General features: G+C 34.0%; 3 protein-coding genes and 1 non-coding gene across 5 annotated transcripts; 2 read left to right on the top strand and 2 right to left on the bottom strand.

The window, feature by feature from the left end:
- Positions 1-1,211: 1,211 nt before the first annotated feature.
- Positions 1,212-18,002, bottom strand: LOC123703179 (juvenile hormone epoxide hydrolase-like). The gene is made up of 9 exons (XM_045651092.1): positions 17,924-18,002; positions 5,930-6,109; positions 5,206-5,345; positions 4,829-4,916; positions 4,233-4,397; positions 3,503-3,649; positions 2,579-2,783; positions 1,906-2,140; positions 1,212-1,455 (listed from the first exon to the last, which is right to left on the bottom strand). The coding sequence occupies exons 1-9, from the start codon at positions 17,975-17,977 to the stop codon at positions 1,230-1,232; spliced, it is 1,440 nt and encodes a 479-aa protein (XP_045507048.1). The 5' UTR covers positions 17,978-18,002; the 3' UTR covers positions 1,212-1,229.
- Positions 12,860-18,200, top strand: LOC123703178 (juvenile hormone epoxide hydrolase-like). 2 transcript variants are annotated; one of them, XM_045651091.1, is made up of 9 exons: positions 12,860-12,974; positions 14,614-14,793; positions 14,917-15,056; positions 15,167-15,254; positions 15,447-15,611; positions 15,862-16,008; positions 16,252-16,453; positions 17,142-17,376; positions 17,948-18,200. In XM_045651091.1, the coding sequence occupies exons 2-9, from the start codon at positions 14,614-14,616 to the stop codon at positions 18,180-18,182; spliced, it is 1,392 nt and encodes a 463-aa protein (XP_045507047.1). In that variant the 5' UTR covers positions 12,860-12,974; the 3' UTR covers positions 18,183-18,200. The 2 variants fall into 2 exon arrangements, with proteins under 2 accessions (XP_045507047.1, XP_045507046.1); XM_045651090.1 differs by lacking the exon at positions 12,860-12,974 and adding an exon at positions 13,622-13,678.
- Positions 18,201-18,592: 392 nt separating this feature from the next.
- LOC123703219 lies at positions 18,593-20,514 on the top strand. The gene is made up of 4 exons (XM_045651148.1): positions 18,593-18,704; positions 19,388-19,515; positions 19,781-19,971; positions 20,086-20,514. Exons 1-4 carry the CDS (start codon positions 18,671-18,673, stop codon positions 20,504-20,506), a joined length of 774 nt encoding a protein of 257 aa, XP_045507104.1. The 5' UTR covers positions 18,593-18,670; the 3' UTR covers positions 20,507-20,514.
- Positions 20,515-23,667: 3,153 nt separating this feature from the next.
- Trnag-ucc lies at positions 23,668-23,739 on the bottom strand. The gene has a single exon. It is a non-coding gene; the product is annotated as a tRNA-Gly (tRNA).

Genomic DNA, 23,739 nt, shown 5'->3' with positions numbered 1-23,739 from the left:
GATAACGTTTAAAAATATCGTGGATATTATAAATGCTATTGTATAGGCCGAGAGACAACGACGTATTTTGGTTAGACGCTCTATTTCTTATAAGTGCGAGATCAATTCGACAATCTATGTAGGACATCTTTGGTTTCAGAGATATGTTTATATCTATTTTTGTTTAGCAAGTTAGACTTGAGAAGTACTAAATTGAACTTTTAGATGACATAGAAGACTAGATTCACTATGGTACGAATTCCTAAATACATAAAAAAAGCTAGGTACTTTGAAATTTAAATTTTATACAAATTATTCAAACGAAAGCTTAAAAGATGTTACAAAGTAGGTACTTATACAAAATAGAGTAAAATTTCACGATTCGTATTATTAAACGCTTGTAGTGTTTTATCTCCATTTATTATTCATACAGCTTTTTAAGCCATAAATTTGGTTTAAGCTTGTAATATCACTATTTGTTGTTATCTCTCTGACTATAATGACTATATCACAACGGCTTGGATATTATTTTGTGAGATTTTATTTTTATAGATTAGGTGTTACATTTGTTTAGCGCGTGGATAGATAATAAGTTAATGATAATGTTTGTTTGTATTTATATAATGATTATACTCTAAGCCTCTGACGGGAAAGTATTTATTTTATTTTTTTAGAATTACAGGAAAAGTTTGCGGGGGAGTTTATCGGGGGAGTTGCTCTTTGTGCGTGTGTCACACATTCCTACCGAGTTGTTTACAGCCATTTAAATTTTAAATCATTACTGAATTTTAAATCTACGAAGTACGTTGGTAATTTGAAACCGAAAACTTGTGAATTTAATGGAATTTAATTAAATAATATATTTAAATTATTATCTATTTATTTAAAACATTTTAATGGAGTACCTAGGTACAAAACTGCATTTAAAAGAGAATTAAGCTATCTCTATCAGGAAATTTATTTGCAAAATTATTAAAAGTTGGACTGCAATTTTTCATGTAATCTGTATTTTGTAATAGTTATGTAATAATACAGATAATATTATAGTACTATAATTGTAGCATTATGAATTTACTATGTATTTAGTTTTTTTAATCCTACCACAATTCATTATTAATACGGGTGATCATTTTTGCCTCAATTTTTATAAAGGCGAACAATAAACGCAAACGCATAAATCCTAACCGTATCATACAGAGAATTACACACAGAAGAATTAAGAAAACAAAATCCATATTTTACAACTTTATTCACAACTCGCTCCTACTATTCGTGTGCCAATTCCTGAACGAAGCGATGGATGTCAAAACGTCCTTAGCAAACACATCAGGTAACTCCATGGCTAAGAAGTGACCTCCATCATCAATGGTAGCAGCTTTCAGGAGGTTTGGGTATTTGACTTTCAAGACCCAATCCGGTTCGTAGGTAAGTTCATTCTTCGCCTGGAGAACGCTGGTTGGTACTGGGGTTGGTATTCTGGAAGTTATGAATAAAAATATAAGGATAGTGCAAATATTGTGTCTGCAAGGGACGCAATTCGAGCATATGAATGTTTGAATATCTTACTTTCTATTAATATTATAAATGGGAAAGTTTGTATGTTTGTTTGTTTCTCCTTCACGCAAAAACTGCTTAACCGATTTTCATAAAAATTGGCAAACACATTGACTAGTAACTAATAGGATATTTTTTAAGCGAAGCAATATTTTTTAAGAAAAGCTAGTAGACATAAATACTTACAACGTATTTGCATTTGCATTAAACTTAATCATTAACTGATGAATGTCTTCAATTGATGAACATAATGCTAAACGGTTGTATTTACCAACCTAAGCAGATAATTTTAGCAAAAACAATTATAGCATTCAAAAGAAGTACCAAAAATCAAAATATCCATCACCAAACAGCTCCAAAAAATCAACTCACCTATCGAGCCCCAATCCAAGGAACCGCTTATTAAACGTCTCAGAATACAGTCTCATAGACGTTGTTATACTATTGGTCACCCAGTAGACCATCACGTTATCAATCAGCTTCTCCTTGGTGAAGCGCTGAGTGAGACCACCATCAAGCTTTGAGCGGTATTCCGGTTTGGTCCAGGTCGAGAATTTCTCTAGAATGTACGCTGCTAAGCCTGCTGGAGTGTCTGCGAGCGCAACGCCTGAGAGGGGATAAAAATAAAATGCAAATTATTTGTCATTATACTCTATGAGTTCATGCAGTTTTATATACAATGAATTTTACAAAAGCCAAGTATTCATGGAAAGCATTTGTTGAGCAACAGTTGATAAACAATGTTGCTGGTAATCTTAAATGTTGTCGCTTCTCGCTATACGTTAATAAACTGAGCAACATGACCAGCATGTTGAGAGCTCTCTAAAGTTATATTATCATAGCTTATATTATCATAGCATCATTTGTATTGGTTTATAGGAATAATTAATGGTGTAAACCGTAAAAGTTTATTAAAAAGAACATTCGCTTCAATGTAAACCTATTTAAAACATACGCATAAATGCAATAAAATAGTCTTAAATTATAAGATTTGTAGGTGACAAAATCGGACGAAATTCTACTCTCAATAAAATTTGTATCTTACCAATAGTATCCGGCTTGGTAGACTGTATATGAAAGTATCCAGACTCCTGCAGCAGGTAACTAAAGTGTTCTCCCAAAGGATACATCCTATCAGCCACGTCAGAGCTGACCACTAGGGGTGGATATATCGAGCCCAAGAGAAGAACTATGGAAGACCATGGGTGCGTCATAAGGAAAGCCATGTTGGTGTGGTAGCCTAGTATTTCCTGAAATTGTGAGATTGGTTTTAAATCCATACTAATATTATAAATGCGAAAGTAACTCTGTCTGTCTGTTACTCAATCATGCCTAAACTACTGAACCAATTTGCATGAAATTTGGTATGGAGATATTTTGATACCCGAGAAAGGACATAGGAGCTACCTTTTATTTCGAAATATGTACCACGGGCGAAGCCGGGGCGGACCTCTAGTGCCAAATAAACTAAGAAAAATTATTAAGTCATGTATGGAGATATGCTAAAGTTTGAGAGAACTTCAATATTATCATTGTCATTGTTAATTACATATGTCATTGATCGTATGAGTTGCTTGGAAGAAATTGCTTGAAGCAATAAAGCCGCCTTTTGCATCAAATGTCCTCCTTTTAAGTAAAATTTGTATTTTCTGTTTTGTGTGCAGTAAAGTTTAGAAATAAAACTTTTAAATACTCATGATTCCTAATTTCTAAAACGAATGTAATCTTCCTATTAGGTACGTCTCCTTTTATACACTAGTTAACTTTTGAACTAGCGTTAGCTACTATTAAGTATTCTGTGCTTTTGTTCTAAAAAACGATGCGCTGAATATCGATTTTCTTACCGACTCTACTCGGCAGAAGCGACTTTAGGAATGTGAAGTACACAATTTAGAAAAATAACGACATAATTTCTTCTAAAAGTACATCATAAAAACATAATTTGAATTTCACTTTGATTGTTTCTTACATTTGGGAAGAAAGTTGTCATAATGCTGGTGATAATTGCTCCCCAATCTCCACCCTGGATGTAGTACTTCTTATATCCGAGTCTAGACATAAGGTTTCTCATCACAATGGCCATCTTATCAGCACCTAAACCAGGACGGACTGCTCCCTGTTTAATAAAAATATATAAAATTACCAAATAATTTTATAAAATCAAATCTACTTTTAATTTTCTAAACAATTGGTTTACGATGACGTCCAATAACAATATTAATTCCAGAGTAGATGGCGCTAAACGACCTATATAGCACTGTCATTTTTCCACAATGGAAGTACCACTGCTTTTAAAAATCATGGTATGATGGCTGATATATAAAAACCAAACAATTTTATATTAAACTAGCTTCTGCCCACGACTTTGTACGTGCATCCCCGTTTTTCCCCGATCGGGAAATCCTTTCTTAGCGGATACCTACGTCCTAACATCTACCTGCATGCCAAATTTCAGCCTGATACGATCAGTCACCTTTGAGTTTTATATATAGATTACGAGCATATATATAGATAGATTACGAGCATATATATAGATTACGAGCATTATTCTCCTAAAGTTTACTTTTTAGGTGTATTTTTTGCAAAATGCCTGAACCATTTAAATTAAATTGAGGAGTAAAACAATTATTATCATTATGATCATTAGCAATATAACACACGCTCTATATACATAGCAAACAAGAAAAAAAGGAACTCACACTAGAAAACCCATAACCAGGCAGGCTAGGTATGATCAGCTCGACTGCGAAGTCCCTGTCCTTATTCGCAGCAGTGAGGAGTGGTATAGCGTCGTAGAACTCCAGGAACGAGCCTGGCCAGCCGTGCAGTAGCAGTAGTGGGACCACCTCTTTACCTTCAGGGACCTGAAACATAATATGTAGGTGAATATAAATTGCATTATTTTCAGAATAACTTTTTATGGCATAATATTATTATAAAAAGTGTGGAAGAAAACTTCAAATAATTATTTTATTCCTTTTTCCGGTTGACACTGTGTAACTTATTGTATTAAAAGCTTATTAGCTTATTGAAGTGACATTTTAGGCTGATTGCAGAGCTTGACCGACCATCAGTGCGTACGTCAGTCGCGCTTGTCATATGTATGGAAATTCATAAAACCATTTATAGCTAGACCGACCATACGCACGCGTATTGTCATGCGTATTAGTGTCATAGTCATACACATTGTTGATGCGTATCGTCAGGACCGACGCGCGACGGTACGCACTGATGGTCGGTCAAGCTCTGCAACCAGCCTTAGACATTTATTTTATTGAAAAGTTGTATACTTTACCTCTGGCGTTACTCTGACGAAGTGTATGTTCAAGCCTTGAATGTTTGTCTTGTAGTGTTTGTACTGATTTATGTATTTTTCACGAGCGCTGAAATACAAATTAAATACATAAAATTTAATTGATTAATATTAGAACCTTTGGTATTTGCTTTTTAGTTTATTCGCTTTTGAGAGAAAATTTTGGTACCCAATCGTTCATTTCTAGACATCCGCACTTTCATTGTTTTTATTCAAAGAGTAATTAAGAAACAGAGGTGTTACAATGGTATAATATTATGTTTGTATGATTTTATTTTTAATTTTATTATAATTTATCATCGTAACTATTTTAACCAAAATTTAGAAAGCTCTATATTTAAATGATTAATAATACAAACCTGAATGGATATTCCTCAACCCAATACTTCAGCCAGGACTCCAGCTGTTTGCTATTGAAGCCATATTCAAAAGCGATACCCTCTAACGGTGGAGTGAGCGGGTGACGGTCTCGGAGACGTTCCTTGATGTCTTTGACGATCTAAAAGTTTAAAGCATAATCTTATGACTAATCTATATAATATAGTTACACAATTTAATGTTATGCTAGATCTAGAATTACAGAACCGATTTTAATAAAAAACGATCTCTAGATTTCCGCTCGCGGACAAATACACATAAAAAACACCGTATAAAAATCGATTGCGTAGTTTTTAATATATAAGCGTATCAAGTTTAATATAGTTATAGGCCTATAGACACCGGGAAACGGTTTTTTTTTTCACTATGAGTCGTAGAGATTGGTAGACAATTAATATATTTCTGCTTTCCGCTCGCGGCTTCGCTCATGTTTTCAGAGAAAAACCTATCCTTTGTGTTAATCTCTATATGTGTGCTAAATTTCATTGTAATCGGTTCAGTAGTATTTGCGTGAATAGTAACAAACATACACATACATCCTCACAAACTTTCGCATTTATAATATTAGTAGGATAGGATAGTATAGGACAGGAAGTAGGCTGTACATAGAAGTTTTACAATTCGTGACAAAGAGTATCTACATTTTATAAAAGACCCTGATTTCTAAGATAATATTCAAGTTCTTTCAATACAAAAATCTCTTACCAAATTACTGAACTCCACTTGGAAAGGTACGATACTGTCATTATACTTGGATTTAGCGAGTTTGGGCCCCCACCACTCCTCCAGGTCGATGTCTGGTAGCGGAGGAGGGCTTTGGAAGTAGAAGTACAGTATTGGAGCAGAAACACCCACCAAGATGGTTAGGAGTATCAAGCGTAACATCTAGAAAGATGAAATACGTATTAATTGAATTAATGCAAAGATAAGTCATAATTTTAGCTTAAAAATAAAAAAAATATTACGTTTGACGACGCGGTTGGCGCAGTGGTAAAGTAACTGCCTACTGAGCCGACGGTCCCGGGTTCGATCCCCGGTCAGGGCAAATATTTGTGTGATGAACTCAATTATTTGTTCTTGGGTCTGGGTGTTATTATCTATATATGTATTTATTAAATATTATATTTATCGTCGCCTAGTACCCACAACACAAGCCTTAATTGAGCTTACTGTGGGACTAGGTCGATTTGTGTAATAATGTCCTATATTATTTATTTATTTATTGATTTTAAAAGCACTTTTGAATCGGCATATTATACATAAAGGTATACTACCTAACAACTATATGGATGAAAATCTGAATTAAAATAATAAATTAAATAAAATATTGTTCTAACTATATAATAATTATAATACCAAAAAGTCCCACAAAAAAGTCTTCAATTTATGAATCTATAAATCGAAACTTATTCGGCATGTTGCAATACAAATCGCTTTAAAAGGTAAGAACTGAATTCAATATACAAATAGATATTCACAGAATTGAAAACAATTAATTATCTACCTTATATTTCACAAATGCCCCTTAACGTTAAACACATATTTACTTTTCACAATACACATTTATAAACAATATATATCTAAGTAGGTATGTGTATTAAAATTGAATGAGCTACAACCACGTGTCTATCATAAGTTTTATCACAAAAGATAATAACATAAATAAAAATTGTTATCAATAGCGTAACATTTATTAAGACTTCAATTAGAGGGGGAATATACAGATTTGATAATAAATAATATTTACTCGATTACGTAATAAATACTCTAGTCGGCATAATAGAAAATATCTTGTAGCTTTCCGGTCCTGACACGTTCCTGTTACGGTCATAGTAGGTATGATACATCGTAGTGTGTAGAGTCCTTTAATCGAGTTACTATGATAATCATATTAAGGGATTTATTTACCCCGTCATTTGTAATTAATTTTATCAGTCATACAAACCATCTCCTGATACTAAGGAAGTAGGAACACGTATAATATCAGATTGATCCAATTCGGTGCAGTTGTTTGGGAGCTAATTGCGCGTACAAATATGTTAGTGATACATTTTTTTGTATAAAAAATTATAATGTATGGTTTATTTTTGCAGCTTAAATGAAATAATGGTAACATAGTATTACCTACATTTTTGTTTTGAGTACGTATATAAAAGCAAGCTTTTTTATGTGAAGAGCAGGCAAACGAGCATACGAGTCATCTGATGGTAAATGATCATCGTCGTCCACTTGCACCCACAATACCAGGGGTATGACGAGTGTGTTGCGGGCCTTGAAGGTAGGTGTAGGTATGCTCTTTTCTTGAAGGTCCCCAAATGGTAACTCATTGGAAACACTGCCCGCGGGAGCTGATTCCTTTCGGTAGCACGAAGCTCTTCTTTGGAAACAAAAAAGCTTGCAACTTCCAACTTTTATTAATTTTTTTGTAGAGACAAAGGTATAATTTTATTTTTGTAATGGATAAACACCAACTCTACAAATAAATTGATAATTCTTTCACCAACAAGATGGCTCCAGAATGACGATGGATATTTTTTTATCATCGGTAAAGGTCAGATCGTCGATCTGTTTTGTTTTATAATAATACGATTCATGATCGTTAAATTAATTTTAGTCTAATGTATGTAAATATCAAAAAATTGAGTAGTTTTTCAACACAAATGCCTGTTTATCTGAATAAGAATTTTGTTTTGGTTTCATCTTTTATCTAGGTAGGTATCTATACATATAATAAATCTGTAGAAGGGTCAATTCTGTACATTGAAAATATTGAAAAAATAAATAGCAGGGGGTGTTACTGGATCGATACCAAACCCAAATATGTTATTAAAAAAATTTTTGTCTGTCTGTCTGTCTGTCTGTCTGTATGTGAAGGCATCACGTGAAAACTAGCGGTTCGATTTCGATGAAACTTGGTATAATTATACCTTATTATCCTGGGCGTAAAATAGGATACTTTTTATCCTGGAAAAATACGCAGAAAAAAAATAATCTTAATTTTTCAGTTTTATCCATAGACGTTGTTCCGTAGAACCGCGAACACACGTTGCATAATATTATTATAGGCCTAGCCGTATTTGGGAATTGGGTCCAATAGATATTTATAAGATGTTATTGACAGAGATACTCAAAATGGAGAAATAACCATCCACGCGAAGACCGACATCCGCGCGGACGGAGTCGCGGGCGGAAGCTAGTATAAATTAAGAATTTTGTGTAATTCTTTCTTTTCTTTATAAGAACAATAAAGAAAAAAATTATCATGCAATTGATTGTCTATAAAATAAAATTGTTTATTGAATCGATTTCCCTATAGCTACGACGAGCTTGGGAACTTTCAATTATACTTTCACTGGCTTATAGAACATACTAGCTTCCGCCCGCGACTCCGTCCGCGCAGAAAAATTAAGATTTATTTTTTTCTACGTATTTTTCCGGGGTAAAAAGTATCCTATCTTATGCCCAGGATAATAAGTTATAATTATACCAAGTTTCATCGAAATCGAACCGTTAGTTTTTACGTGATGCCTTCACATACAGACAGACAGACAGAAAGACAGACAGACAGACAAAAATTTATTTAATCACATATTTGGGTTTGGTGTCGATCCAGTAACACCCCCTGGTATTTATTTTTTCAATATTAATGTACAGAATTGAGTTTTGACCCTTCTACAGATTTATTGTATGTACCTATAGATAAATCATTTTTATGAAAAAATGTAAACAAAAACTCATATAATAAATAAAATAACATAAATATTATACTCGCGTACAGGACTATTCCCGTTACCCATAATAGGTAGAATATTTATGGAACACTAGATTTCCGCCCGCGGCTTCGCCCGCGTTTGTAAAGAAAATGCCGCATAGTTCCCGTTCCCGTGGGATTTCCGGGATAAAAACTATCCTATGTGTTAATCCACGTTACCCTCTATATGTGTGCTAAATTTCATTGTAATCGGTTCAGTAGTTTTTACGTGAAAGAGTAACAAACATCATACATCCATACTTACAAACTTTCACCTTTATAATATAATAATATTAAGATAAGATTGTCCCTATATCATATTTTTATACCTGTCCTCTTATGATCTAAGCCTGTCCTAGATTTTAATAAACCTGTAAGTTTTGAGCATTTAAAATGTTAAAATCTCAACTCTATAATTACTCCTTATCGATACCAAATAATTATAATAAAAAAATTACGATCACTTACGATTTCAAACTTTTATCTCGCTTTAACTTCACTAAAGCTCATATAAGTGACAGAGACCAAAAATTATAGACTTACGTCCACTCTCTATCACCTTATAACTAAAACTGAATCGCTTTGATTGTGTTATCAAATTATGTAAGTTACATAACTTTAAATGCGCCCGAAAATGACCCATAACCTCAATTGTAGACACACAAAACGTAAAGAAGGATTATCTTTATAAAAGCAATAGGTCACTAATGCCCGATTTCACCAATAACCCCTAAACAGTCTCCTAAGTAAGGGTTCCTTAGTTTAAGGGACCCTTCAAATCACTACCCAACCTAACGATTTAGGTGAACTTATCTGTCGGTGAAAGCAAATTTTACGTTAGGTATCCCCTAAATTGACTTAGGTGACTCTTAAATTTTACGGGTTGTTGGTGAAAATCGGCATAACTCTTTTATATCCATCACTTACTAGCTCTATAATAATCTCCATAATATATTTCCAGAATTCCAACCCCAGTCCCCACCAGCATTCTCCAGCCAAAGTATGAGCTATTCTACGAACCAGAATGGATCTTGAAGTCAAAAATCACCAACCTTTTAAAGGTTACTGTCCTTGAAGATGGAGGTCACTTCTTTGCTACGGAGTTGCCTGATTTTTTTGCTAAGGACGTTTCGACATCCATCGCTTCGTTCAGGAGTTGGCACAAGCAATACAGTAGAACTGATTTGTAAATAAATTTTGTTGTTAAACATGTGTTTTATTTGTACTTACTCTTTATTAAAAACTTACTAGGTATAACTTAAGCTTTTTAACCCACACATTGTTGACATATATAAAAGATGTAGCAATTAATTTAGCAGGCAGTTCATTTTATTATTTAATAATACATATAATTATTAATTAAATTGTTAATTACTATCTAACCGTAAAATTGTAACCTGTCGGAAAATTATGATCCGTGATATTATCCGTGATAGCGTGTGTATGTATGTCACGTATTATAAATGGTCGGAATAAGCCATGAATACGATATATTCGTATTTTAATTAAAATAAAATTTATCTAACTATAAACTACAAGCAAATTTTATGGATAACAATTTTTAGGCAGCTTGCAATCTCACTAGATAGTTTGTAATGTTACCGTTTTTACAAGCTTACGACTACAACTACAAAAGTGACGCCAAAAAACTGTACTTAGTATGAATCTAAATTCCAATTCTTTCCTTTTTTTGTACAACAAACATTAAATTTGACAAGGTGGTAGGTAAACTATAATTACAAAAATACAACAACAGTAGAGGTCTGCTATGAACAGATTTTAGCAGTCTGTCTAGTGTCTATATTTCGTCACTATGTTCAAACATTATCATGATTGATTAAAATAAATCGCTAATAGCGATAAAGCCGAATATACCTATATTTTTTTTAAATAAACTTATTTGGTAATACAACAAAGAAAATATTGATAAAAATAACTAATTAAAAATGCAGACTTAAGAATAAAATATATTGAAACAACAAAATGTGGCGACCCAAAGTCGATATAGTTTTCAGAGCTTCACTGAAACTCAAACTTTTATTCATTCTACTAACTACTACTACTAAATCTAGTTGGAAATACATTTTTTGAATAGTTAAAATACCTTCTTAATTTAATATTTGCCACCTGTATATATAAATATTTTTCTACATCAATCAATCAATCGATCGATCAATCGATCAATCGATCAATCGATCAATCGATCAATCAATCAATTGAATCAATCAATCTTTCAATCAATCAATCAATCTATTGAATCAATTGAACCGATCAATCGATCAATCAATCAATCAATCTATTGAATCGATCAATCGATCAATCGATCGATCGATCAATCAATCAATCGAATGAATCGTACTATCGATCAATCGCTCGATCAATCAATCAATCGAATGAATCGTACTATCGATCAATCGATCAATCGATCGATGAATCAATCGATCGATCGTTCGATCAATCGCTCGATCAATCAATCAATCAATCAATCGATCGATCAATCGATCAATCAATCAATCAATCGATTGAATCGATCAATCAATCAATTGAATCGATCAATAAATCAATCAATCGATAGAGCAATCAATTAATGATCGATGAATCGATCGACCAATCAATCAATCAATCGATTGAATCGATCAATCAATCGATCGATCAATCAATCAATCAATAGATCAATCGATCAATAATCGATCAATCGATCGATCAATAATCGATCAATCGATCGTACAATCAATCAATCAGTCGTTGACTTTATCCTAAAAAGTACGATAATTTCGATCCATATACGCTTAATGTACGATAATTTTACGCCCCTGCCCTGGTACGATAATCAATTCGCTTCAGGTTGCTAACGCTGGCTGCAATGAAAAATGTTGCAGTTGCCCTTTTGATAATAAAGTAAGTAGTGCGGGTCAGACTTAAGCATAATATTATAATAAAATGATAACAAATCGATATTATAGAATCGATAGAGTGAACGTCAATTAGCATTCACATATGAGAGCGTTGGTTGAAGGTCGAAGTAAATAAGATCAACGGGTTTGAAATCGTCAGTTTACATTATTAATTAATTATTATCCTAGCTGCCCCAGCAGACGTTTTTCTGCCATATTGCCCCTTTGTCGTGATTTCTCTTCTTAAGAACCAGCTGTACCCGTAAAGAAAATAGCCGAATAAAATTGGTGGAGCCCTGTGTACAAATATTTTTTTTATTAATTATACATGTAAAAATCATAATGACTTGCTACAGATGTAAAAAAGATTATTTAAGTTAAATACGATTTTCTTAACGAAAACGGGTTTTTTTTGTAAAAAAATAATAATAGGATGGAATTTTTTTGCCTACACTAGGTAGGTTATAGGTACCTATATTTCTTTTACAGATTTTGATTAATTATTTATTTTAGACTTCAATTCAATATGTTTAGGTACCACATAGACCATATTACTTACCTGTGATATTACATACTACATACAAAACAATTGTATGAGTAGGCACATAACTTGCACAATAAAATGTCAAAAATCGAGAAAACAAAACATTTATTCATGGTGATGCTGCAAAAATCTAAGAAAACAATACGTGGTCTTATGTGGATGCTGTGTAAAGTTCAAAACGGAATAACAACGCCCAATAAAATTAATTCTCCAAATAAAAGTTATTTATCTTACATAATAATTAGACAACAACAAAATTATTTCACTAGTGAGTTAGTGACTCAGTTTGAAGGATAGTCATGTACGAAACGACTTAAGTACGAAATGCTCCCACTTTAAAATGTACCTTATTCCCTCAGAGTTAGGATTCATTTTCGCTCGCATTAAGAGGTATGTATCTTTTAATTTGATAAAAACGGAACAAACCGATTCAGTTTGTATTTTATAGTGATAGAGAATGAACGTGTAAAACAGGTGTGCGTTATCTATTTTTGTCTCTCTCACACATATGATATTGGGTGAGGTGGAAGCGAGATAACAAAGGTTAATTGATATTCAATCGTAAGTAATATTGTATTATTATTAGTTTACTGTTGATAAATATTACGTAATTATTAAAGATTAAAGATAGTTTAATTATTTTTGTAACTTTGTTAATTGTAAATTGTTAAGAATAAATTTATTAATCCGACAAAAAAAGCTATATTTTTCTTGTTTGTGATGAAATTAAACTATTTCAAACAAAACTAATGATTGCTACAAATAGATACTTCTTTATCTGTTGATAGCAGGAAAATTTTGGGTAGAAATGTTGATTTTAATGTCGTAAAAGCGGTCAAAAACCGGCGAAAAGATTCGAGAATAGGTTAGGTGCGTCACGTTGGCTGGCTCGGACGGGTTACCTACCGTGCGCTTCATTATTATTATTCCGTTAGTTGCACTACAAATTAACGGTAATATAAGTGGTTATTCAAGATCATTTGGCTTCTTAAAAATAACCTATGTAAACAGAAAGCTTTCAAAAGCACGGGAATACTTAATAAATAATAATTAAAATACCTAATAGCTAGGTAAATAAGTATCAAAAAATTAAAATAGAACTACCTACCTATGATATTTTCATTCTTTGCTCATGCGCAGAGTTTTATGGTTTTACCGTGTGATATTTTAGGGTTAATTTATTTTGTCAGTCCGGGCGGATCTTACAGAAGGTTTTTTGAAAAATGCTTGAAACCTGTCTAGATATCGCAACATACCTAGTACCGGTTTGTATTTGTTTTTTATTGTACCTTTTTTACAATAATATAAAGAGGAAACCAAAAATACCTACTGCATCGATTTTAATTTTTTCACTAATAGAAAACTATCTTATTAGAAAGGAACAAGAGCTATATTTCATTTCTTTTTTATCCTGGTGGAGCCGGAACAAGCTACTAGTGTCTTTTCAATTTTTATCTGATCAGTGAAGTATCAGCTGTGCGTAATTTCCCTAGAAGTGTATAGCACACTTCTAAATTCTAATCCTGTCAGTGTATCGTACAGGCTACCTACAGCGTTCTACGTACAGAGTGAACGAGCGCGTACTACGTACAAGTTCAAATTAGTACGTACACGAATTGTAAAGCGTATTGTATGTGACATTTGTAGTCATGAAGATAATATGCGAATGCTATCACTTCTTCGATATAAAATATAGTTTTTATCGTACATAATGACAACAAACTATTTATCCTTGGCACAATACTGCAATACTACACTTGTACGCTATTGTTTGAACATGTACGTGCTCATTTCGCTCTTATCCCAGTGCGTAGTACGGCACACTTAGAATATGATATGAACCAACCTTCTACTTTAAGTTATCCTACAATAATAACATACTGTTCTACATTTCTACAGTATTGTTAATATTTAAGTCTATGAGAAAGCGTCGTTAACTAATGACTTTGTTTGTTGGACTATGTAATGACAAAGTAATTATTAATGTATCATATTCAAAGACAAAGCCCTCCATGATGTAGTTACTATAATTTTCTCCTACAGTTATTTTACAGGTTATTCAATTACAGATCTTTTTCAACCCTGCTTGTCGTCAAAAGATCGTAATATTTTATAAATAAACAACGCTCTACTAGGTAGTCAGTTTCATTTCAAAGACCTGCTTCTACATCCCAAATATTACATCTTATTTTCTTTCCAGATGTTTCGCTTGATAGTCCTCAGCGCCTTGGCGGGTATCGCTGCACCAATAATATACTTCTACTTTAAAAGCCACCCTCCGCTACCAGAAATCGACCTGGAGGAGTGGTGGGGACCGAAGCTCGCTAAATCCAAGTACAATGAAAGTATCGTACCTTTCCAAGTGGAGTTCAGTAATTTGGTAAGAGATGATTGGTATATTTATTAAACTGTATAGTTTATTTTGTTGATCTAAAGCACTTTATTGTACAATCCCATTATTTTCCATGTTTTCTTTTATTAATTTTGCATACCGTTTTTCAAGGTCGTGAAAGACATCAAGGAACGTCTCAGAGACCGTCATCCGCTCACTCCGCCATTAGAAGGTATCGCTTTTGAATATGGCTTTAACAGCAAACAGCTGGAATCCTGGCTGAAATATTGGGCGGAGGAATATCCATTCAGGTTTGTATTGTTATCATAATACTTTGGAAGTTTAAGGCTTTACAATGAATTTAAATCGCTCGTGATCGGTATGATGATTGAATCATTAATGGGTCTAATTTGTTTTACAGCGCTCGCGAAAGATACATAAATCAATATAAACACTACAAGACAAACATTCAGGGATTGAACATACACTTTGTGAGAGTAACGCCAGAGGTAAAGCAAAGAAATTTTCAATAATTACATACCAGAAACAGTTTTATAACTATCGATCATAAAGCTTGTCATAAATAAAAAGTTACCAAGGTTGTACATAATATTGTACACCAGGATAAGAAATGAAAATACCATATCTTTATATTTATTAATTAGGTTATTCATTCCAATTAATATTTTATTTTCAATTAGGTTCCTGCTGGTAAAGAAGTGGTACCATTGCTGCTACTGCACGGTTGGCCAGGCTCGTTCCTGGAGTTCTACGACGCTATACCACTCCTCACTGCTGCGAATAAGGACAGGGATTTCGCAGTCGAGCTGATCATACCTAGCCTGCCTGGTTATGGCTTTTCTAGTGTGAGTTCTTTTTCCATTTTATATTTGTCACTACGGCCTAGTATTATATTTTGTGTACTACGGCTTAGAATTTGATTTACACTGACCACTTATGTGAAAGTTATATATTTTTCCCTAATACGTAAAGCTCAACAATGTGTGTGTCTTATGATTTAAATTAATTGAAATTTAAAAAAAAATGTCAACATGTGTACAGATAATTAACAGATTGTATAATATTAATCTCAAACAAATAATTTATTTTGAGCAGGGTGCAGTTCGGCCTGGTTTTGGAGCGGATAAGATGGCTGTTGTAATGAGAAACCTTATGTCTAGACTCGGCTACAAGAAATACTACGCGCAAGGTGGAGATTGGGGAGCATTGATTACCAGTATTATGTCTACTTACTTCCCAAACGTAAGAAAACCAAAATTTATATAATCTCCCTTAACGACTAAGATTTGGCCATATTTATGGTTAATTTCGAATAACTAACTAAACTATTATTATAACTAAATATTTCAGGACATTTTTAACATATGGCACGATCTGATCCCATACTAGCTTTGTTTATGGAAATCAAATGGCTAATAAACATACATTTTAAATTATTCATTTAGTCTTTAGATAATAAACTAATATAAAACTTAACAATTCCAGGAAGTGCTAGGATACCACACGAATTTACCATTCTTGATGAGTCCATGGACCTCGATAATCCGAATCTTGGGGGCAATATATCCCCCGTTAGTGGTCAACTCCAATGTGGCTGATAGGATGTATCCTTTGGGAAAACACGTTGGCTTCTTGCTGCAGGAGACTGGGTACATGCATCTGCAGTCTACTAAACCAGATACTGTTGGTAAGATAGCTTATATGTTATAAATTTAATTTATTTAGGGATTTTAATTCAGATTATCCATACTAATATTATAAATGCGAAAGTAACTCTGTCTGTCTGTCTGTCTGTTACTCAATCACGCCTTAACTACTGAACCAATTTTCATGAAATTTGGTATGGAGATATTTTGATACCCGAGAAAGGACATAGGCTACTTTTTTATCCCGGGAAAATGACGCAAACCCGGAAATCCCACGGGAACGGGAACTATGCGGGTTTTTCTTTAACTGCGCGGGCGAAGCTGCGGGCGGAAATCTAGTAAATCTATATTTTGTTAAAGAACTCCTTAGATCTATGCTAGTATTACAATTTGTATCAGTATTTAACATTTACGTGAAGATTTTTGTGAATTAGGTCTGATTTGGATCAAATCAGTTATGATTTACAGCGAACATTTTTATTGTAATTGAGTTTATCGTAACATATTTTTTCGTATTAAACCTCTAATTATGATAATAAACAAAAACGAAAGGGGCTATAATATAAACTGTATAACTGTAATTGCTGCCTTGTTATTTCTTTTGAATCTTCGCAAATTCTATTTAAAGTTCATTTTTTGCAAACTGGTATGTGTGTTTTTTTATCTTTAATCGTATTTGTGTACTTTAATGGTATAATAACATATTATCACACTCTCATCTCCTATCAGGTGTGGCTCTCGCTGACTCTCCAGCGGGCTTAGCAGCGTACATTCTAGAGAAATTCTCGACCTGGACCAAACCGGAGTACCGCTCGCAGCCCGACGGCGGGCTCACGCAGCGCTTCACCAAGGATCAGCTGATTGATAACGTGATGGTCTACTGGATGTCTAATTGTATCACGACGTCTATGAGACTGTATTCTGAGACGTTTAATAAGCGTTACTTTGGATTGGGGCTCGACCAGTGAGTTAATTTTAAGTGATTCTTCCTATTTAGTGATTGATAATTTAGCCTTATGGCTTCGTTTATTGTCCTTCAGTTTTATATCTTGCATTTTTTAAACAAAAAAAAAACCACAATAAATTAGGTACAGTACCAAACCAGAGACCACTCTCTTCATCAAATAACAGTAAACATAATATTATTATCCTACTACTATTATAAAGGCGAAAGTTTGTAAGTATGGATGTATGGATGTTTGTTACTCTTTCACGCAAATACTACTGAACCGATTACAATGAAATTAAGCACACATGTAGAGGGTAACTTGGATTAATACATAGGATAGGTTTTATCCTGGTAATCCCACGGGAACGGGAACTATGCGGGTTTTTCTTTGGGAACGCGGGCGAAGCCGCGGGCGGAAAGCTAGTTATTCTATAATTTTGAAACAATTATGAAATGTGTAAAATTGTCTACGATATCTCTAATATCTATGAAATATTCATATTCTGCATCTAATCCACTTTACTATTTGCATAAAAATATTTCAATTAATAAAATCGTTTACCTTAAAATTCCCTTCCATTTCCAGAATACCAACCCAAGTGCCAACCTTCGTCATCCAGGCGAAGAATGAAATCAACTATGTACCAGAAATGGTCTTGAAAACAAAGTACCCCAACCTTTTGAAGGCTACAGATCTCGAAGATGGCGGCCACTTCCTAGCCATGGAGTTACCTGAAGTATACGCTAAGGACGTTTTAACCGCGATTACTACGTTTAGAAATTGGCACAAGGAGAAAGAAGCACGTAAAACTGAGTTGTAAATAAACTTTTTTATATAAGACGGGTTTTATTTGTTCTTACTTCCTCTGTATGAAAATTGTAACACGATAAACTGACTGTTTTAGACAACTCAATTCACATATTGTTCCGTACAAGCAGAAACAATACTTCAGTCTGTAGTTAAGAATAGTCTCATCTGTCAATTTCAACTGAATATCCCTACCTATATGATAAAAGTTAATAGGATTTTCGCAAAAGGTTTATCTCAATTCTCCTTATTACAATGGACATAAGGTTTAAATAAAACAACAGGAGGGCTAGGGCACTCCGCCCTCGCTTGTGATTGGTTCAAAATACGAATCTAGTAACCAATCAAAAATCAGATTCCCGTCCCCTATTCGAAATTTGAATATTCAGCATTATTTTATTTCAGTTCTCTTACGACCTCTGATGAGAAACGATCCTTTAGGGATTCTACAAAACAGTGTAATAATAATTTGTTTGGATTGCTGTATAGTGATCAGTGTTTATGCCAACCGTAACGAATACTGCTGAAAATAAAGGTTAGAATTATATTATTTTTTTACTAAAAATCTTCGTTATTTATATGGCACATAAAACTCATGAAACGAACAACAGGAGATGCACAAAATTTCATTAAGAACATGATAATATGTAAAATACGTACGTAGGTACCTACGTAGGCACACGCCGTACATACGCTATATTATAGAAAGTTTATAAATAAATATATATCCAAACATCTCCAATACTGTTTTTTAGTATTTCCGTTATTTTACAGATAATTAAAAATACAATGTGATGATTTAAAATTAATTTCTATTTATATTGCCGGATGTTGTTATCACAGGAAATGATGCATCGGTTGGTATTTATTTTAAATAAATACTTGGTAGGTACCTATAATTGTATTTTTCGTATGTGTATAGTTATTTTCAGTGCCGTTTATTGTTCTTTGTGATGGCATTAGATATTATAGACTTAATTTTTTAAATGTTTCAACCAAGTTGTATTTCCAGAAATACATAAAATAAAATAGAAGCGCTCTCAACAATAATTATCAGCCTATCACTGTAATTACCATACCTTTTACCTACTTGCATAGTTTGAAATTGTGATAAGAGACTCAATCCCATCCCTTTCAAATAGATACCTTATCTTGGTGTAAAGTTACTTTCTGTGTGTTGTGATGATAATTATTTAATATGCCAATTGTACCTCCAAGCGTACACCAACGCTATGACGTCAGACCAAGAGTCGTGTTCGGATGAGGAGCCAGACAGCGAGATGCTGAGCGATGATCTGTGCCTGCCCGATAGTGATGACGACAGGCAGTGTACCAGGACCACACAGGTAATAGGGCGTACCTTATAATATAGTGTGATTTAACGGAGTAGACATATCCTTGAACCCATATTATATAGGTCTATAATCTACATTCATCGTTCACACATCAGAAAGAGCTTCATATTCATACATAACAATTTACATAAAAGTAATTGCTAAGTTAGTAAAAAAAGATTTTAGTTGATGAAATCAGGGTTCTTTTCGTGATTTTAATAGTGCAAAATTTCATCCTTTTCCTTTTCATGTGACAATAACGAAGTTTTGTCCACAGAATCTGCCAGAGGACATGCCAACCCTGAACGCCTGTCTCCTACGGCCTCCTCGCAAGCTGTTCACCAACTGCAGGGAGCGCTGGCGGCAGCAGAACGTCAGCGGCGCGTTCGCGGAGCTGCGGCGGCTGGTGCCCACGTACCCGCATGATAAGAAGCTCTCCAAGAACGAGATACTAAGGATGGCTATCAGGTACATTGTAATTACAAATAATAAGTACCTAATAGTCCAAACTATAGACTATCTCTACACAGTGGATTAAGTGCTTATACATACTACAATATATTAATCGTTGTTTCTTTACAGGTATATAGGCTTATTATGCGAAGTACTGGAGTGGCAAAAGAACCACGGTCTGCTCACTAACAAGGAGAATTCTGGTCTAGCAATCAAGTGTGAATCTCCATTGAGCCCGTTGTCCCGTCGGCTCCGTCTCAAAAGACCATACGAAGAAATCAGAAGGCCAGAAGACGTAGAATATTTGAGATACGGCAATGAAGAAAACGAAGAATTTAAAATGAGAGCACATTGCAATAAAACATTCTTCTTTGGTAAGGATTTGAAGATCCTCCGCAGCCAGTATTATTTGCAGACGAAATGGCGGCAAATGCCGTTCAGGAATTTGACGGGAGAGAGAAATGGAAATAATTTGCTGATGATAGCGCCGGGGAAGGAAGACGACATTATCAGTAAAAATAAAAATAACGAGAAGGATGGTGAAAAATAAAAGGATAGGATTAGGCTGGTTGCAGAGCTTGACCGACCGTCAGTGCGTATACCGTCGGTCCTGACGATACGCATCAACAATTGTGACTATGACACTAATGCGCATGACAATACGAGTACGTATGGTCGGTCTAGCTATGAACGGTTTTATGAATTTCCATACATATGACAAGCGCGACTGACGTACGCACTGACGGTCGGTCAAGCTGCAGAGCTTGCCCGACCATCAGTGTCTAAACAGCCTTAGATTACAGTCAGTATTGACAGTTAGTACACAAAATGAGAAATGTTGAAATATAAATCCCACCAAAAACATTTTCATGTAAAATGTTGCCAAGACGAGCCCATATGACTCGCACTGTCAAAAAGTTATCAGACCTCATGTAGAGCGAAGCTTCTAACACTACACGCCCTAACTCTACAAGGCCTAACTTCACAAACTCTACACCTTAGTCAAAATATGTGGCTTGGCCATTTCGCTACATTCACATCGGCGTAAGGTGAAAAATTAATTCACTGTGCATTACTTTTATGTTATACAATAGTTCTTGTAGTAACGAACGGCCAAGCCACAAACAAGGTAGTTCCCGTGCTTGTTCGCTGTGTCGTCTTGGCGGGGGCACTACCGTGCCCCCAGATATCTACGCAGCTATTAATAGGTAGTAGCCATTTAAAAAGATCGTGTGTTATAATTATAATGTTAGGTACTATATATACGTAGTATTGAAGGAAATCTCTCTGTTCATTAATGAATTGTTTTAATGATGGCATTGTTGGATAATTTCAACTTAACTTCGAGTATTAAAGTGAATCTAATAATGTATGGTAGACGTGAAAAAATGTTCCAAAAATGTGCAATAATTTATTTGTAAGTATACAGTATTGTACCTAAATGTTTCTTAATAAATGGTATAATTTATGGTGTCCTTTTTTCAACAGTCCACTTTGTAGAACAATAATATATACATACCAGCAAATATCAATAATTATAGACTACAATTTGAGGTACCAACTGCACTTTAACAATCTTGTTGTTTATGTCAGTGATGAAAAACCACAGTGAAAAACCCAAACACATATTCAGCGTGATGCTGCAATTTTTTTTTAGATTAATACATGCGTTGTTTCGATTAAACAGTATGATGTTCAAAGCAAGGAACAGGAACGTACCTAACAAGAAGGAAATCTCCACTTTTCAAAATTCTCTTTATTCCATTCGTATCTAAGTTACTAATTGTTTAATTTTAGCTCACATTAAAAGTTAGTTTATGCCCACAGAAATCTATACAGGGTGACTGGTAATTCAACGTGATCGTTCAAAGGGGTTATACTAGAGGTCATTTGCAACAAATTAAGTCCAGCTAACCAGGGGTCAAAAAAGGATGGTTATTGTGCTATGACCCTTTTCTTTTTGAGGTGATACAAGTTTTGGGCAAGTTTTTTTTTCTAAACTGATCGCTCATTCTTCGGCTTTCAAAAAAATATCAATTGAATGTTAACAGTGTAGTAGTTTTTTCATAATTAATTGTTTTTGGTTAAAAGGCAGAAAATTTTCATATCAAAATCCGTCATAGCTCAATAACCATCCATTTTTGACACCTGGTTAACTGGACTTAATTTGTTGCAAAATGACCTCTAGTATAACCCCTTTGAAGGATCACGTCGAATTACCAGTCACCCTGTATAAGATCTGTTAGCTTTATTTAATATTAGCATTTCGTTTTTCCAGTTTTTTCTTCAAAAAGTTAATTTCTTTCGTTCTGTACAGGCTACTGTTTTGGAATCTAGAGCGGTAATTGTCACTCCATGTATTTCTTCACGAATAAACATTGATTTTTGAAGTAAAATTCCAAGGTCGCGTCGCGTCATGGCAATTTTGGTGTCTTTGAATCTTGGCAAGGAAGTTTCACTTCGGACACGTGTGCTCGGCACGCACGCTTTTTGTCTAAATTACATTTATGTTCAATATTTGGTAACAGTACCTACAATAGAGATTCTGTCGATGATAAGGTCAAAAAAAGGAGGAGGTTACAAAATAAGAAAATAAGATGAGGCATGGGATTTTTTTTAAATCATAGGTATGTTATAAAGACTGAAATAAACACTTGTATTTCCTATTAAAATATATAGACTAATATACCCCACAATACATGGCAAGAAAAAAGGTCAAAATTGAAACATATTATATTCCCATAGAAAATATCAATAATAGTTAATCTCACCCCACATTAGGGGCATTAAAAGTCGAGCACGCGTCAATTGTGATCTCGAATGAATTGAGGGGATTATTCAGTTGGATACATTTTGATTTTTTACTAGCTTCTCACCCTGATTTTGTTCATTTGCGAATAAATTATTTTTTATATGAGTAAGGTAATTTATGAACTAGGTACGTAATAGTTGTAGCTGTAAAATATTATATAAACACAAAGAATATCATTATCCTACTACCTAATATTATAAATGCGAAAATTTGTGAGGATGTGTGTGTATGTGTTTGTTACTCTTTCACGCAAAATCTACTGTACCGATTACAATGCAATTTAGCACACATATAGCTATAATAACTTGGATTAACACATAGGATAGGTTTTATCCCGGAAATCTCGGGAACAGGAACTATGCGGGTTTTTGTTTTCTTTTGAAAACGCGGGCGAAGCCGCGTGCTTAACTCTAGTAGGTATATTGAATTGCCAGATACTTTCCGTAGACCATAACTTCAGTCGGACGCTCTAAATCTGCCAAAATATTTTTAATATACATACTGATTTGCTAAGGAAAGGTTATAAATTTCAAGAGAAATAGATATTCATACATGCATATAGGTATATTTAAAAACCATGACCCTCCTTGCACAGTCGGGTAATAGATATATTTTATTATTATGATAAAGCACGCATCCAATAAGGATATTAGCACAAGCCACGTGACCCGACGCCGCTCGCGGTTGCGATAAAAATATTTGCCTTGAATTAATTTGAGATTTGCAATTCATTGCTTGAATAATGCTTTATTAATTTTCTTTATAAATTTACTTTTTAGTTTTCTGAAAAAAAATAGAAAAACATTAGAAATATTTTTTCCTTGTAGAAATAAGAGAAAATAAAATCAAAAATATATAAGAAAATGTAAGGATTAATAAATAAAAAAAAAACAAAAGTGTGCGATGGCCGGGAATCGAACCCGGATCAACTGCTTGGAAGGCAACTATGCTGACCATTACACCACCATCGC

This window comes from Colias croceus, chromosome 25 (assembly GCF_905220415.1).
Source record: "Colias croceus chromosome 25, ilColCroc2.1".
NCBI lineage: Eukaryota > Metazoa > Arthropoda > Insecta > Lepidoptera > Pieridae > Colias > Colias croceus.
The sequence above is the reverse complement of the archived record's forward strand: the minus strand, read 5'-3'. Positions and strand labels throughout refer to the sequence as shown.